At 44.9% G+C, this 16,474-nt stretch overlaps 3 protein-coding genes and 1 pseudogene across 3 annotated transcripts; 2 read left to right on the forward strand and 2 right to left on the reverse strand.

The window, feature by feature from the left end:
* Positions 1-1,886: 1,886 nt before the first annotated feature.
* Positions 1,887-2,563, forward strand: LOC135006685 (histone H1C-like; the record flags this gene model as incomplete). Its single annotated transcript, XM_063952048.1, has 1 exon — positions 1,887-2,563. A coding segment is annotated over one exon (677 nt), but the record flags the coding sequence as incomplete, so codon positions are not given.
* A 1,250-nt stretch (positions 2,564-3,813) lies between these two features.
* LOC135006686 (uncharacterized) overlaps positions 3,814-16,474 on the reverse strand; it is a 48,597-nt pseudogene continuing 35,936 nt past the window's right edge.
* LOC135006681 (histone H2B 1.1-like) lies at positions 5,585-6,074 on the reverse strand. Its single transcript, XM_063952045.1, has one exon. It carries the CDS (start codon positions 6,014-6,016, stop codon positions 5,636-5,638), a length of 381 nt encoding a protein of 126 aa, XP_063808115.1. The 5' UTR covers positions 6,017-6,074; the 3' UTR covers positions 5,585-5,635.
* LOC135006679 (histone H2A type 1-like) lies at positions 6,277-6,807 on the forward strand. The gene has a single exon (XM_063952043.1). The coding sequence runs from the start codon at positions 6,362-6,364 to the stop codon at positions 6,752-6,754; it is 393 nt and encodes a 130-aa protein (XP_063808113.1). The 5' UTR covers positions 6,277-6,361; the 3' UTR covers positions 6,755-6,807.

A 16,474-nucleotide genomic window follows, 5' to 3' on the forward strand; every position in this document is an offset into this window, starting at 1 on the left:
TCTTTATGCAGATATATTTATTTGTTTTTATATCCATTTTACATGTTCTTGAAAAAAATAAACATTAAAAGTATTGAAAAAAAAATATTTTTATGGGTCAGCTTTTATTTCTATTTTGTTTCTACCATCCTTGGGGCCCCAGAAATCCCTAGTAGTGGCCCAGGTCTAGCTCCGTGTTCTCCCTACCTGCTCTGGAGACTCTCAATGCTCTAGATCACAGGTTCTCAAACTCGGTCCTCAGGACCCCACACGGTGCATGTTTTGCAAGTTTCCTCACAATATCCCAAGTGAAATAATTAACTCCACCTGTATACCTTTTAAAATGTGTCAGTGAGTAATTAATACACCTGTGCACCTGCTGGGTTACCTGCAAAACATGCACTGTGTGGGGTCCTGAGGACCGAGTTTGAGAACCTCTGCTCTAGATCACAACTCCAGCATGCAATCATGGGTTGGGGAAGAGAGTGAGACCTGGATGGTACTTGCTGCTGGCACACGCCCTCCAGTTAGTAGTCATCGGTATTTTTCAAGAACCCGCTTCCATCTCCATTTGCCTTCCATTCCTCAATGTCGATCCTCTCCTCTCAGCTAGTTATTTTTTAACAAGCTACGTCATTTAAATTTTATTCCGCATAACTATTGTGAGCATATAATTCTTCAATATCTTCCTATCTTCTCCTATTTGTTCTTCCTTTTCCTCCCCCGTGTTCCATCACGTCTCCCCCGATTTTCCCCTTGTCTCTCCCATCTCCCCGTTTGTTTCCTGTTGCCATCTTTACCCATTCACCTTTATTTTCCCCCTGTTTCTCTTCCTTTCATCCATTCCTTCCACCTGCCACTACCCTTAGAGGTCCCCTTATGTATCCCCATATTTCTGCCTCTCCATTTTTCCCTCTGTACCCTTATTATTCTCCATATTATTACTGTCTCCTTTTATTTGTATCACTATTCATACCGATTCCCTCTGTTGTTCCTTTTGCTCCTCTGATCTCCCACTCCTCGTCTCCTTATTTCTCCCGTCTCCAGATATTGTACCCTTTATTCCTATGGTCTCACCCTATTGCTCCCATGTCCTCTTTTAAAAATATCAGTCTCCTATCAATGGGAACGGGACCCCATAGCCCACCTACTGACACACTTAAGATGCATAGATATGCATCAATGTCTATATGGATCATTATAAGAACATGTGGAGAAAACGCCACCAGCATTTTTCAGGACATGGAGAATCTCAGGCCGGCATGATTATTCTGAAGCTGATTATGCACGCCAGATATCTTTCTTTTATTTATTTAGTCAAAGTAACTAGAGTTCCCAGACAGGAGTGCCAATACCTTGTGGGGCAACCTGCCTGTGCTATCCATCCGGGTGTACAGCATCCCACACATCACCTTTATGTCTTTCAAAATGCGGCATCCTCTGCACTGATTATGCCCCAGCCACCTTTGTTCGGTGTAGTGCCTGGAGGAGAGAAAAGTGCCCGATGAGACATTTTTCGCTTCGCAGAAAAGATGTATTACACGCCAGCCAGATCATGCCTGGTCTAGGTGAGCTGACAGGGGCTATTCCCGGCACTCTTCACAGCGCATAGGCTAGCAATGACAGTAAAGGGTTAGGGGAGACCTTGGAGTACTGGTGTGGTGCAGAGAGCCAGCTCGCCGCTCACCTCATGCCCTATAAAAGACTGTTTTTCTGCGCTAGGGAAACACAAGGTGAGAGCAGATTCCCCCGTACACTCAGACAGGGAAGAGTTTACACGGCTGCTCATTCCGCCAATGGGAGCACAGAACACCTCACTCTCGGCAGCCAATCACAGCACAGCCGGCAGTGTATATAAAAGACGTGAGTCAACACCGGGCGTTGTAGTATTATTGATTAAAGTTAAGTTCTGCAAACATGGCGGAAACTGCCCCCCGTCGCCGCCGCTGTTCCTCCATCAGAGGTCGCAGCCAAAAAGAAGAGGCAGCCGAAGAAAGCTGCTGGAAGAGCAAAGAAGAGCGGCAAGTCTTCTGGACCCAGCGTCTCCGAGCTGATCGTAAAAGCCGTGGCCGCCTCTAAAGAGCGCAGCGGGGTTTCTCTTGCCGCCCTGAAGAAGGCTCTGGCTGCCGGAGGCTACGATGTGGAGAGGAACAACAGCCGCATCAAAGTGGGGGTGAAAGGATTAGTGACCAAAGGAACTCTCACCCAGGTGAAAGGTACCGGCGCTTCCGGCTCCTTCAAGCTCAATAAGAAACAAGTGGAAAGCAAGAAGGCCGCCCAGAAGTCCCTGAAGCCCAAGAAACCTGCAGCGAAGAAAGTGGCCAAATCCCCGAAGAAGCCCAAGAAGGCTCCGAGTGCAGCCAAGACCCCGAAAAAGGTGAAGAAACCCGCTACAGCGGCTGCTGCCAAAAGCCCAAAGAAGCCTATAGCCGTGAAGCCTAAGAAGGCGGCCAAGAGTCCCGCCAAGAAGGCGGCGAAGCCCAAAGCTGCCAAGAGTCCGGCCAAGAAGGCAGCGAAGCCAAAAGCCACAAAAAGCCCGGCCAAGAAGGCAGCTAAGCCTAAGAAAGCTGCGGCCAAGAAGTGATTGTAAAGCCGCAGCCTCTCTTCCTTGTTATCCCCCAAAGGCTCTTTTCAGAGCCACCCACCCTGTCGCGGCAGAGCTGTAGGCGCACGATGTGATCTATTGGGGGACTAAATAAAAACTGTAGTGAAGAAGTCGCTACATGTGGCAGAAATATCTAGTTTGTCCCTTACACATCAGTCCTAGAAACATAGCTCTTGATAGCAGGATATGGACCACTTGGCCCATCTACTCTGCCCCATGCAGTCACTGCATAAGTGGGATATGCAGGGGAGCGGGACTAAATGCAGTTATCTGTTAAATCTGCAGATAGATCGGGAACGTATACACTAAAGTGTCGGGTTCTTCTATCTCCAGCCGCCCGTAGTAGCTGAATGGTTGTTTTATGTGTACTTGGTCGTACAGTCTGGTGTAAGGAACAGCACCGCGTGTTCTGCACGCCATTCCCGGTGATGTACAGACTGCGAGGTACCCGGACAAGGTATAATTGTTTGCTACAAAAAAAAAATGCCTCCCTTGAAAATACAGCCTGTTCCTATAGCTCGTTTCTGGATTAATGTAGGAGACCCTTAAATTAGTTAATTAACGTTCAAAGCCTGCAGGACCCCTCTATGGACTAGGCGGCGGGTGGCAGGCTGTGTGGTGCCCTGGATGATATGTAGTCCTGCAGCGCTTGGTGCCTCCTTTCCCGAGCCCCTTACCTCTCCCAGGCATTGTCCCCCCAAAAAATGAATTATGTAACCTGGCTGCTTTCATCAAATTTGCATATAAGCTGAGCTGCGCTGATTGGTAGAAGTAAGCATGTCCCCCTCCACCGATTGGTTTAAAGAAGAGCGGTTACATTTTTCAAAAACTCCGCCGATAAGCTAAGCTGTAAGAGAACATGGATTTCCTAGTGAATACTTAGTTTGTCCTTCATAAAAAAAACTTGTGTCCAACAGCTTAGAACTAGTCAGCCACCGACAGTGTGTTGTGCCATCTTCGAAACAAAGGATCATGGCGGTACCTCTAGGACAAATCTACTCACGTCTCACCCACTGCAAGAATTCATAAACATTACACATTAGTAGTGGCCAGCTTGGGCATAAGCTCACTAAAATACTGGCCCGGTCCTTTCATCATCACTCCAAATAAAGACAGCAACCACTAGCGGTGTGCCTAATGTGAGGGAACGATTAAGTACTAGGACCCGGCTTATAGTCAGAGTACAGCACTACACAGAGACGTTGGGTTACAGATCTTTCGTAGAAGAGATGGGCGGCCCTGAAAAGGGCCTTTGTGTGCGGGTGATGGTATTAGATGCGCCTCGGTGTTTAGCCTCCGAAGCCATACAGAGTGCGGCCCTGGCGCTTGAGAGCATAGACCACATCCATAGCGGTGACCGTCTTCCTCTTGGCGTGCTCGGTGTAGGTGACGGCGTCCCGGATCACGTTCTCCAGAAACACCTTCAGCACCCCGCGGGTCTCCTCGTAGATGAGGCCGGAGATACGCTTCACGCCTCCTCTCCGGGCAAGGCGGCGGATGGCAGGCTTGGTGATGCCCTGGATGTTGTCCCGCAGCACCTTCCTATGGCGCTTAGCGCCTCCTTTTCCGAGCCCCTTACCTCCTTTACCTCTTCCAGACATTATTCAATAGCTAACGACAAAGAAATATGAGGCAACCCATTTTCGGTTGCTCTTTAGAAAGAGGTAAGCGGACCTGATGGGTGACTGAGCACTTTGAGAGGCGGAGTCATGGCTATAATTAGATGTTAAAAAGTCACTGCCTTACCATCAGATTAGGGGCATAAGATGTATACGCAATATAAAGTTACACTTAGCTAAGATCTTTTTTCCCATACAATTCCTGTACTTGGTACAACATAATATTCAACCTAAGATACAATGTAATATTATCCATACTGAGTCCCATTCTTATCAACGTCCCAACATTTGATATAAGGCTCATAACAGATGATATAGATGACGACTGAGAAATAGCAAATCAGAAAAAATGAAATGTCATAAATATAGGACAGCATAAAGTATAATAAATATATATATATATATATATATATTTATTAGCACTGCACTATAATTTATTTTATATAATAGATTTCTTTATTTAGCACACTGTTGTTCATAGACTTATTTTTATTGAAGTAAAAAAAAAAAACATTTAGAATTTAACCGTTTTAATATCCATTATTATATATTGTCCAGATAAATAATAGGTATATAATAAGTGACTTGCACAACCTCATTGGGATTGGAGGATGAAAATTCAAAATGGACCAATGAGTCGAACAGATTTCGGCGGGACAAAACAAAATCACTCCAATGACATGCCGCTTCTGGCTGGTCAGTGTAACGTCTGTCCCGGGCTCGGTCTGAGTGTCAGCTCTGCGCTTCGGTCTCTCTTCTCCCTGTAATAATGAGCGCCGCTGATACTGCACTCAGCCAGTCCCGCTCCGGAACACTGCTGCTCAGCCACCCCCTGTATCTCTGTTACTATAGGGAGCACAGCTGGCACGTGTACCTAAGCCAGCATTGTATTGTGCGATCATAAAGATCTCCTTTCATTAAATGCAGCTAAACGGAACCTGATGTCTTATAATGGATTCGGTGCAATATACCTGCAGTGATACCGGAGATTGGATCCCGGTGTTACACGTGCAGTGATACAGTAACAATAGCATTCTACACAGGGCATCTTGAAAGACAAACAACCTTTTAGCAACTGTGTTTATAGGAGATTCAAAGTGATACGAACAACGGGACCAATTGCTACAATCTACTGATACTTTGTAACATTGGAATAAGATACAATAATTCTCTAGTTCTGCAGCAGCTACACGGGCAGTCACTGCTCTATGGATTGCTTTATGTAAGCACTAATGCTGACATCTGTAATATGATGACTATATGACCCCGCTTTAGTTTGGAAGTGAATATACAGTTCATGGAAGCGGAGATACAATAAGGCAGATTTGCAAGTAGCACATATAATACCCATCATAGTTTCAGCCCGATTAGAGAGGAGGTGGGTGGCTCTTAGAAGAGCCTTTGTGTTGATGTGGGTCAGAGAAGGGGGTGATTACTTGGCGCTGGTGTACTTGGTAACAGCCTTGGTGCCCTCGGACACGGCGTGCTTGGCCAGCTCTCCCGGCAGCAGCAAGCGTACGGCGGTCTGGATCTCCCGGGAGGTGATGGTCGAGCGCTTGTTGTAATGAGCCAGGCGAGAAGCTTCCCCAGCAATGCGCTCAAAGATGTCATTGACAAAGGAGTTCATGATGCCCATAGCCTTGGAGGAGATGCCGGTGTCAGGGTGCACCTGCTTCAGCACCTTGTAGACGTAAATGGCGTAACTCTCCTTCCTGCTCTTCCTACGCTTCTTCCCATCCTTCTTCTGGGTCTTGGTCACCGCTTTCTTAGAGCCTTTCTTAGGCGCCGGAGCAGACTTTGCTGGATCAGGCATTCTTTAGGATCTCTTCGACACAATGTAGAAAATCTGTGCGGTCATCTCACACATCTGTTTTATTTATAGGCAGCTTATGCAAACGAGGCATCACCAATGCAAGCTACACTATTGGGTAGAAGTGTCATGTGACACTGGTAGGCATCGTAACCCCACTCTTCTTTTTGCGGATTGGTCTGTGGATGAAGTTGAGCTGCATTGTTTAGCTTGTAAGCAGACCAATCACAGAGCAAGCAGCATGTCGCTTCTGAGTATATATGTAAGAGGAGGGCGGTGTTTTAGAGACATTTCTCTCAGTGTTTCTGTTGAAAGAGAGACTCTTTTATCTCATTGAACCTCGCAAGCATGTCTGGAAGAGGGAAACAAGGCGGCAAGACCCGTGCTAAGGCAAAGACTCGCTCATCCCGGGCCGGTCTCCAGTTCCCAGTCGGTCGAGTTCACCGTCTGCTGAGGAAGGGAAACTATGCGGAGCGTGTGGGAGCCGGTGCCCCGGTGTATCTGGCCGCAGTACTGGAGTACCTGACGGCTGAGATTCTTGAGCTTGCCGGAAACGCCGCCCGCGACAACAAGAAGACCCGCATCATCCCCCGCCACCTGCAGCTGGCTGTGCGCAACGACGAAGAGCTCAATAAACTGCTCGGTGGGGTGACCATCGCCCAGGGAGGCGTTCTGCCCAACATCCAGGCCGTGCTGCTGCCCAAGAAGACCGAGAGCCACAAACCAGCTAAGAGCAAGTGATTTCACTGCTAGATACTTGTCCCCGCAACACAAAGGCTCTTTTCAGAGCCACCCACCCTGACCCCAAAGAGCTGATTCATGATATGCTGTACATGTGGGAGTAAGTAGCCCGCTGTTTAGCGGGATAGGTGCGAGTATCGTACTTGGCGTTGTGCTTCTGACGGGAAGTAAATCAGACCCTTGCGTGTAACAAGCAGTAGAGCGCAGACATAACAATGTTATTTCCATAATGTTCTTTCTGCAATAGGACTTATAGCGCTAAACAAATTAAATTAATACAATACAGCACAGAAACCGTGGAGCGCAGGGAAGCTATGCAGGAGATACTAAATGGACATTTAGAGAGTGATGAGTGTGTATGAAAGATTCTAGAGCGGGGGCCTCTCGAGCTATGCGGGGATGTGAGTTCCATAGAATCGGAGCTGCACGGCTAAATGCTTGACCCCCAGATTCATTAAGGGAGGTACTAGATGTGTAGGGCAAGTTCCTCGGTAGAGGACTCTATAAAGAGCCGCCTTACAGGCATTTACTTCCATAGAAAAGTGCTCATGGAGCCTTATTAAAACGTTCCCTTACACTTGATCAACTCTAACCTTTCATGGTGAAGACTAGTAGCCCCCTGTGCCCTGACTGCACGCTGAATTGAGGAGGCTCCCGCCACTGTTCCAGGGCAGCGGCAAGCTGGAAGGAAGGTGCGGGTAATTAAGGGATATAGGCCGTGAGCTTAGTGGCTACTAACTACGAGGAGCCTGGGCAGAGCTAAAGGAGGTGGTATCCGTCCAATTAAACACCATTGTGTAACTTATGCTTCAGCTGGTTTAGACGAGGCTGAAGTTAGCTTCTTATTCGGCCAGCTTCTTATTCACTTCTTATTCAAGCTCCAGCTTCTTATTCACTTCTTATTCGAACTCCAGCTTCTTATTCAGATCATTCAGTTTCGCAAGGGTTAATGAGTCTTCTGTCACAAATTTGACACCTGAAATCAACAGAGTAGGGTCCCTTGCATGTGACCCACTTGTATTTTGCCTGGCCCAACACTGTTTTGGGCATGAAATACACTGGCAAAGTGGGCACACACACCATATTTTACCATTTTGAATAAGTAGCTGTAGTTTTGCAAGGGTTAACCAGTCTTGGGCCACAAATCTGACACCTGAAATCAACAGAGGGTGGTCACTTACATGTGACGCAGTTGTATTTTGCTTGGCCCAATGCTGTTTTGGGCATGAAATATACTGGCAAAGTGGGCACACACACCATATTTTGCCATTTTGAATAAGTAGCTGTAGTTTAGCAAGGGTTAACTAGTCTTGGGCCACAAATTTGACCCCCAAAAACAACAGAGGGTGGTCACTTATATATGACGCAGTTGTAATTTGCCTGGCCCAACGCTGTTTTGAGCATGAAATATACTGGCAAAGTGGGCACACACCATATTTTGCCATTTTGAATAAGTAGCTGTAGTTTAGCAAGGGTTAACTAGTCTTGGGCCACAAATTTGACCCCCAAAAACAACAGAGGGTGGTCACTTACATATGACGCAGTTGTATTTTGCTTGGCCCAACGCTGTTTTGGGCATGAAATACACTGGCAAAGTGGGCACACACACCATATTTTACCATTTTGAATAAGTAGCTGTAGTTTTTCAAGGGTTAACCAGTCTTGGGCCACAAATCTGACACCTGAAATCAACAGAGGGTGGTCACTTACATATGACGCAGTTGTATTTTGCTTGGCCCAACGCTGTTTTGGGCATGAAATACACTGGCAAAATGGGCACACACACCATATTTTGCCATTTTGAATAAGTAGCTGTAGTTTAGCAAGGGTTAACTAGTCTTGGGCCACAAATTTGACCCCCAAAAACAACAGAGGGTGGTCACTTACATATGACGCAGTTGTATTTTGCTTGGCCCAACGCTGTTTTGGGCATGAAATACACTGGCAAAGTGGGCACACACACCATATTTTACCATTTTGAATAAGTAGCTGTAGTTTTTCAAGGGTTAACCAGTCTTGGGCCACAAATCTGACACCTGAAATCAACAGAGGGTGGTCACTTACATATGACGCAGTTGTATTTTGCTTGGCCCAACGCTGTTTTGGGCATGAAATACACTGGCAAAATGGGCACACACACCATATTTTGCCATTTTGAATAAGTAGCTGTAGTTTAGCAAGGGTTAACTAGTCTTGGGCCACAAATTTGACCCCCAAAAACAACAGAGGGTGGTCACTTACATATGACGCAGTTGTATTTTGCCTGGCCCAACGCTGTTTTGGGCATGAAATACACTGGCAAAGTGGGCACACACACCATATTTTACCATTTTGAATAAGTAGCTGTAGTTTTGCAAGGGTTAACCAGTCTTGGGCCACAAATCTGACACCTGAAATCAACAGAGGGTGGTCACTTACATATGACGCAGTTGTATTTTGCTTGGCCCAACGCTGTTTTGTGCATGAAATACAGTACACTGGCAAAGTGGGCACACACACCATATCTTACCATTTTGAATAAGTAGCTGTAGTTTTGCAAGGGTTAACCAGTCTTGGGCCACACATTTGACCCGCAAAAACAACAGAGGGTGGTCACTTGCATGTGACCCACTTGTATTTTTCCTGGCTCAACGCTGTTTTGGGCATGAAATACACTGGCAAAGTGGGCACACACACCATGATTTGCTATTTTGAATAAGTAGCTGTAGTTTTGCAAGGGTTAACCAGTCTTGGGCCACAAATTTGACAACTGAAATCAACAGAGGGTGGTCACTTACATATGACCCACTTGTATTTTGCTTGGCCCAACGCTGTTTTGGGCATGAAATACACTGGCAAAGTGGGCATAGACACCATTTTATAAATTGCCATTTTGAATAAGTAGCTGTAGTTTTGCAAGGGTTAACTAGTCTTGGGCCACAAATTTGACCCCTGAAATCAACAGAGGGTGGTCACTTACATATGACCCACTTGTATTTTGCTTGGCCCAACGCTGTTTTGGGCATACAATACACTGGCAAAGTGGGCACACACACCATATTTTGCCATTTTGAATAAGCAGCTGTAGTTTTGCAAGGGTTAACTAGTCTTGGGCCACAAATTTGACCCCTGAAATCAGCAGAGGGTGGTCACTTACATATCACCCACTTGTATTTTGTTTGGCCCAACGCTGTTTCGGGCATGAAATACACTGGCAAAGTGGGCACACACACCATATTTTACCATTTTGAATAAGTAGCTGTAGTTTTGCAAGGGTTAACCAGTCTTGGGCCACAAATCTGACACCTGAAATCAACAGAGGGTGGTCACTTACATGTGTCGCAGTTGTATTTTGCTTGGCCCAACGCTCTTTTGGGCATGAAATATACTGGCAAAGTGGGCACACACACCATATTTTGCCATTTTGAATAAGTAGCTGTAGTTTAGCAAGGGTTAACTAGTCTTGGGCCACAAATTTGACCCCCAAAAACAACAGAGGGTGGTCACTTATATATGACGCAGTTGTATTTTGCCTGGCCCAACGCTGTTTTGAGCATGAAATATACTGGCAAAGTGGGCACACACCATATTTTGCCATTTTGAATAAGTAGCTGTAGTTTAGCAAGGGTTAACTAGTCTTGGGCCACAAATTTGACCCCCAAAAACAACAGAGGGTGGTCACTTACATATGACGCAGTTGTATTTTGCTTGGCCCAACGCTGTTTTGGGCATGAAATACACTGGCAAAGTGGGCACACACACCATATTTTGCCATTTTCAATAAGTAGCTGTAGTTTTGCAAGGGTTAACTAGTCTTGGGCCACAAATTTGACACCTGAAATCAACAAAGGGTGATCAGTTACATATGACCCACTTGTATTTTGCTTGGCCCAACGCTGTTTTGGGCATGAAATACACTGGCAAAGTGGGCACACACACCATATTTTGCCATTTTGAATAAGTAGCTGTAGTTTAGCAAGGGTTAACTAGTCTTGGGCCACAAATTTGACCCCCAAAAACAACAGAGGGTGGTCACTTACATATGACGCAGTTGTATTTTGCTTGGCCCAACGCTGTTTTGGGCATGAAATACACTGGCAAAGCGGGCACACACACCATATTTTGCCATTTTGAATAAGTAGCTGTAGTTTAGCAAGGGTTAACTAGTCTTGGGCCACAAATTTGACCCCCAAAAACAACAGAGGGTGGTCACTTACATATGACGCAGTTGTATTTTGCCTGGCCCAACGCTGTTTTGGCCACGAAATACACTGGCAAAGTGGGCACACACACCATATTTTACCATTTTGAATAAGTAGCTGTAGTTTTGCAAGGGTTAACCAGTCTTGGGCCACAAATTTGACACCTGAAATCAACAGAGGGTGGTCACTTACATATGACCCACTTGTATTTTGCTTGGCCCAACGCTGTTTTGGGCATGAAATACACTGGCAAAGTGGGCACACACACCATATTTTACCATTTTGAATAAGTAGCTGTAGTTTTGCAAGGATTAACCAGTCTTGGGCCACAAATCTGACACCTGAAATCAACAGAGGGTGGTCACTTACATGTGACGCAGTTGTATTTTGCTTGGCCCAACGCTGTTTTGGGCATGAAATATACTGGCAAAGTGGGCACACATACCATATTTTGCCATTTTGAATAAGTAGCTGTAGTTTAGCAAGGGTTAACTAGTCTTGGGCCACAAATTTGACCCCCAAAAACAACAGAGGGTGGTCACTTATATATGACGCAGTTGTATTTTGCCTGGCCCAACGCTGTTTTGAGCATGAAATATACTGGCAAAGTGGGCACACACCATATTTTGCCATTTTGAATAAGTAGCTGTAGTTTAGCAAGGGTTAACTAGTCTTGGGCCACAAATTTGACCCCCAAAAACAACAGAGGGTGGTCACTTACATATGACGCAGTTGTATTTTGCTTGGCCCAACGCTGTTTTGGGCATGAAATACACTGGCAAAGTGGGCACACACACCATATTTTACCATTTTGAATAAGTAGCTGTAGTTTTTCAAGGGTTAACCAGTCTTGGGCCACAAATCTGACACCTGAAATCAACAGAGGGTGGTCACTTACATATGACGCAGTTGTATTTTGCTTGGCCCAACGCTGTTTTGGGCATGAAATACACTGGCAAAGTGGGCACACACACCATATTTTGCCATTTTGAATAAGTAGCTGTAGTTTAGCAAGGGTTAACTAGTCTTGGGCCACAAATTTGACCCCCAAAAACAACAGATAGTGGTCACTTACATATGACGCAGTTGTATTTTGCCTGGCCCAACGCTGTTTTGGGCATGAAATACACTGGCAAAGTGGGCACACACACCATATTTTACCATTTTGAATAAGTAGCTGTAGTTTTGCAAGGGTTAACCAGTCTTGGGCCACAAATCTGACACCTGAAATCAACAGAGGGTGGTCACTTACATATGACGCAGTTGTATTTTGCTTGGCCCAACGCTGTTTTGGGCATGAAATACAGTACACTGGCAAAGTGGGCACACACACCATATTTTACCATTTTGAATAAGTAGCTGTAGTTTTGCAAGGGTTAACCAGTCTTGGGCCACAAATTTGACCCCCAAAAACAACAGAGGGTGGTCACTTACATATGACGCAGTTGTATTTTGCCTGGCCCAACGCTGTTTTGGGCATGAAATACACTGGCAAAGTGGGCACACACACCATATTTTACCATTTTGAATAAGTAGCTGTAGTTTTGCAAGGGTTAACTAGTCTTGGGCCACAAATTTGACCCCTGAAATCAGCAGAGGGTGGTCACTTACATATCACCCACTTGTATTTTGTTTGGCCCAACGCTGTTTTGGGCATGAAATACACTGGCAAAATGGGCACACACACCATATTTTGCCATTTTGAATAAGTAGCTGTAGTTTTGCAAGGGTTAACTAGTCTTGGGCCACAAATTTTACCCCTGAAATCAACAGAGGGTGGTCACTTACATATCACCCACTTGTATTTTGCTTGGCCCAATGCTGTTTTGGGCATGAAATACACTGGCAAAGTGGGCATAAACACCATTTTATAAATTGCTATTTTGAATAAGTAGCTGTAGTTTTGCAAGGGTTAACTAGTCTTGGGCCACAAATTTGACACCTGAAATCAACAGAGAGTGGTCACTTGCATGTGACCCACTTGTATTTTGCCTGGCCCAATGCTGTTTTGGGCATGAAATACACTGGCAAAGTGGGCATAAACACCATTTTATAAATTGCTATTTTGAATAAGTAGCTGTGGTTTTGCAAGGGTTAACTAGTCTTGGGCCACAAATTTGACACATGAAATCAGCAGAGGGTGGTCACTTACATATCACCCACTTGTATTTTGTTTGGCCCAACGCTGTTTTGGGCATGAAATACACTGGCAAAGTGGGCACACACAGCATATTTTGCCATTTTGAATAAGTAGCTGTAGTTTTGCAAGGGTTAACTAGTCTTGGGCCACAAATTTGACCCCTGAAATCAGCAGAGGGTGGTCACTTACATATCACCCACTTGTATTTTGTTTGGCCCAACGCTGTTTTGGGCATGAAATACACTGGCAAAATGGGCACACACACCATATTTTGCCATTTTGAATAAGTAGCTGTAGTTTTGCAAGGGTTAACTAGTCTTGGGCCACAAATTTTACCCCTGAAATCAACAGAGGGTGGTCACTTACATATCACCCACTTGTATTTTGCTTGGCCCAATGCTGTTTTGGGCATGAAATACACTGGCAAAGTGGGCATAAACACCATTTTATAAATTGCTATTTTGAATAAGTAGCTGTAGTTTTGCAAGGGTTAACTAGTCTTGGGCCACAAATTTGACACCTGAAATCAACAGAGAGTGGTCACTTGCATGTGACCCACTTGTATTTTGCCTGGCCCAACGCTGTTTTGGGCATGAAATACACTGGCAAAGTGGGCACACACACCATATTTTGCCATTTTGAATAAGTAGCTGTAGTTTTGCAAGGGTTAACTAGTCTTGGGCCACAAATTTGACCCCTGAAATCAGCAGAGGGTGGTCACTTACATATCACCCACTTGTATTTTGTTTGGACCAACGCTGTTTTGGGCATGAAATACACAGGCAAAGTGGGCATAAACACCATTTTATAAATTGCTATTTTGAATAAGTAGCTGTGGTTTTGCAAGGGTTAACTAGTCTTGGGCCACAAATTTGACACATGAAATCAGCAGAGGGTGGTCACTTACATATCACCCACTTGTATTTTGTTTGGCCCAACGCTGTTTTGGGCATGAAATACACTGGCAAAGTGGGCACACACAGCATATTTTGCCATTTTGAATAAGTAGCTGTAGTTTTGCAAGGGTTAACTAGTCTTGGGCCACAAATTTGACCCCTGAAATCAGCAGAGGGTGGTCACTTACATATCACCCACTTGTATTTTGTTTGGCCCAACGCTGTTTTGGGCATGAAATACACTGGCAAAGTGGGCACACACACCATATTTTACCATTTTGAATAAGTAGCTGTAGTTTTGCAAGGATTAACCAGTCTTGGGCCACAAATCTGACACCTGAAATCAACAGAGGGTGGTCACTTACATGTGACGCAGTTGTATTTTGCTTGGCCCAACGCTGTTTTGGGCATGAAATATACTGGCAAAGTGGGCACACACACCATATTTTGCCATTTTGAATAAGTAGCTGTAGTTTAGCAAGGGTTAACTAGTCTTGGGCCACAAATTTGACCCCCAAAAACAACAGAGGGTGGTCACTTATATATGACGCAGTTGTATTTTGCCTGGCCCAACGCTGTTTTGAGCATGAAATATACTGGCAAAGTGGGCACACACCATATTTTGCCATTTTGAATAAGTAGCTGTAGTTTAGCAAGGGTTAACTAGTCTTGGGCCACAAATTTGACCCCCAAAAACAACAGAGGGTGGTCACTTACATATGACGCAGTTGTATTTTGCTTGGCCCAACGCTGTTTTGGGCATGAAATACACTGGCAAAGTGGGCACACACACCATATTTTACCATTTTGAATAAGTAGCTGTAGTTTTTCAAGGGTTAACCAGTCTTGGGCCACAAATCTGACACCTGAAATCAACAGAGGGTGGTCACTTACATATGACGCAGTTGTATTTTGCTTGGCCCAACGCTGTTTTGGGCATGAAATACACTGGCAAAGTGGGCACACACACCATATTTTGCCATTTTGAATAAGTAGCTGTAGTTTAGCAAGGGTTAACTAGTCTTGGGCCACAAATTTGACCCCCAAAAACAACAGATAGTGGTCACTTACATATGACGCAGTTGTATTTTGCCTGGCCCAACGCTGTTTTGGGCATGAAATACACTGGCAAAGTGGGCACACACACCATATTTTACCATTTTGAATAAGTAGCTGTAGTTTTGCAAGGGTTAACCAGTCTTGGGCCACAAATCTGACACCTGAAATCAACAGAGGGTGGTCACTTACATATGACGCAGTTGTATTTTGCTTGGCCCAACGCTGTTTTGGGCATGAAATACAGTACACTGGCAAAGTGGGCACACACACCATATTTTACCATTTTGAATAAGTAGCTGTAGTTTTGCAAGGGTTAACCAGTCTTGGGCCACAAATTTGACCCCCAAAAACAACAGAGGGTGGTCACTTACATATGACGCAGTTGTATTTTGCCTGGCCCAACGCTGTTTTGGGCATGAAATACACTGGCAAAGTGGGCACACACACCATATTTTACCATTTTGAATAAGTAGCTGTAGTTTTGCAAGGGTTAACTAGTCTTGGGCCACAAATTTGACCCCTGAAATCAACAGAGGGTGGTCACTTACATATGACCCACTTGTATTTTGCTTGGCCCAATGCTGTTTTGGGCATACAATACACTGGCAAAGTGGGCACACACACCATATTTTGCCATTTTGAATAAGTAGCTGTAGTTTTGCAAGGGTTAACTAGTCTTGGGCCACAAATTTTACCCCTGAAATCAACAGAGGGTGGTCACTTACATATCACCCACTTGTATTTTGCTTGGCCCAATGCTGTTTTGGGCATGAAATACACTGGCAAAGTGGGCATAAACACCATTTTATAAATTGCTATTTTGAATAAGTAGCTGTAGTTTTGCAAGGGTTAACTAGTCTTGGGCCACAAATTTGACACCTGAAATCAACAGAGAGTGGTCACTTGCATGTGACCCACTTGTATTTTGCCTGGCCCAATGCTGTTTTGGGCATGAAATACACTGGCAAAGTGGGCACACACACCATATTTTGCCATTTTGAATAAGTAGCTGTAGTTTTGCAAGGGTTAACTAGTCTTGGGCCACAAATTTGACCCCTGAAATCAGCAGAGGGTGGTCACTTACATATCACCCACTTGTATTTTGTTTGGCCCAACGCTGTTTTGGGCATGAAATACACTGGCAAAGTGGGCATAAACACCATTTTATAAATTGCTATTTTAAATAAGTAGCTGTGGTTTTGCAAGGGTTAACTAGTCTTGGGCCACAAATTTGACACATGAAATCAGCAGAGGGTGGTCACTTACATATCACCCACTTGTATTTTGTTTGGCCCAACGCTGTTTTGGGCATGAAATACACTGGCAAAGTGGGCACACACAGCATATTTTGCCATTTTGAATAAGTAGCTGTAGTTTTGCAAGGGTTAACTAGTCTTGGGCCACAAATTTGACCCCTGAAATCAGCAGAGGGTGGTCACTTACA

Source organism: Pseudophryne corroboree, unplaced genomic scaffold (assembly GCF_028390025.1).
Source record: "Pseudophryne corroboree isolate aPseCor3 unplaced genomic scaffold, aPseCor3.hap2 scaffold_2152, whole genome shotgun sequence".
NCBI lineage: Eukaryota > Metazoa > Chordata > Amphibia > Anura > Myobatrachidae > Pseudophryne > Pseudophryne corroboree.

What these genes read in the sequence shown, in the direction of transcription:
- LOC135006681 (XM_063952045.1), bottom strand. Translation starts at nt 6,016, where the DNA reads ATGCCTGATCCAGCAAAGTCTGCTCCGGCGCCTAAGAAAGGCTCTAAG.
- LOC135006679 (XM_063952043.1), top strand. Translation starts at nt 6,362, where the DNA reads ATGTCTGGAAGAGGGAAACAAGGCGGCAAGACCCGTGCTAAGGCAAAG.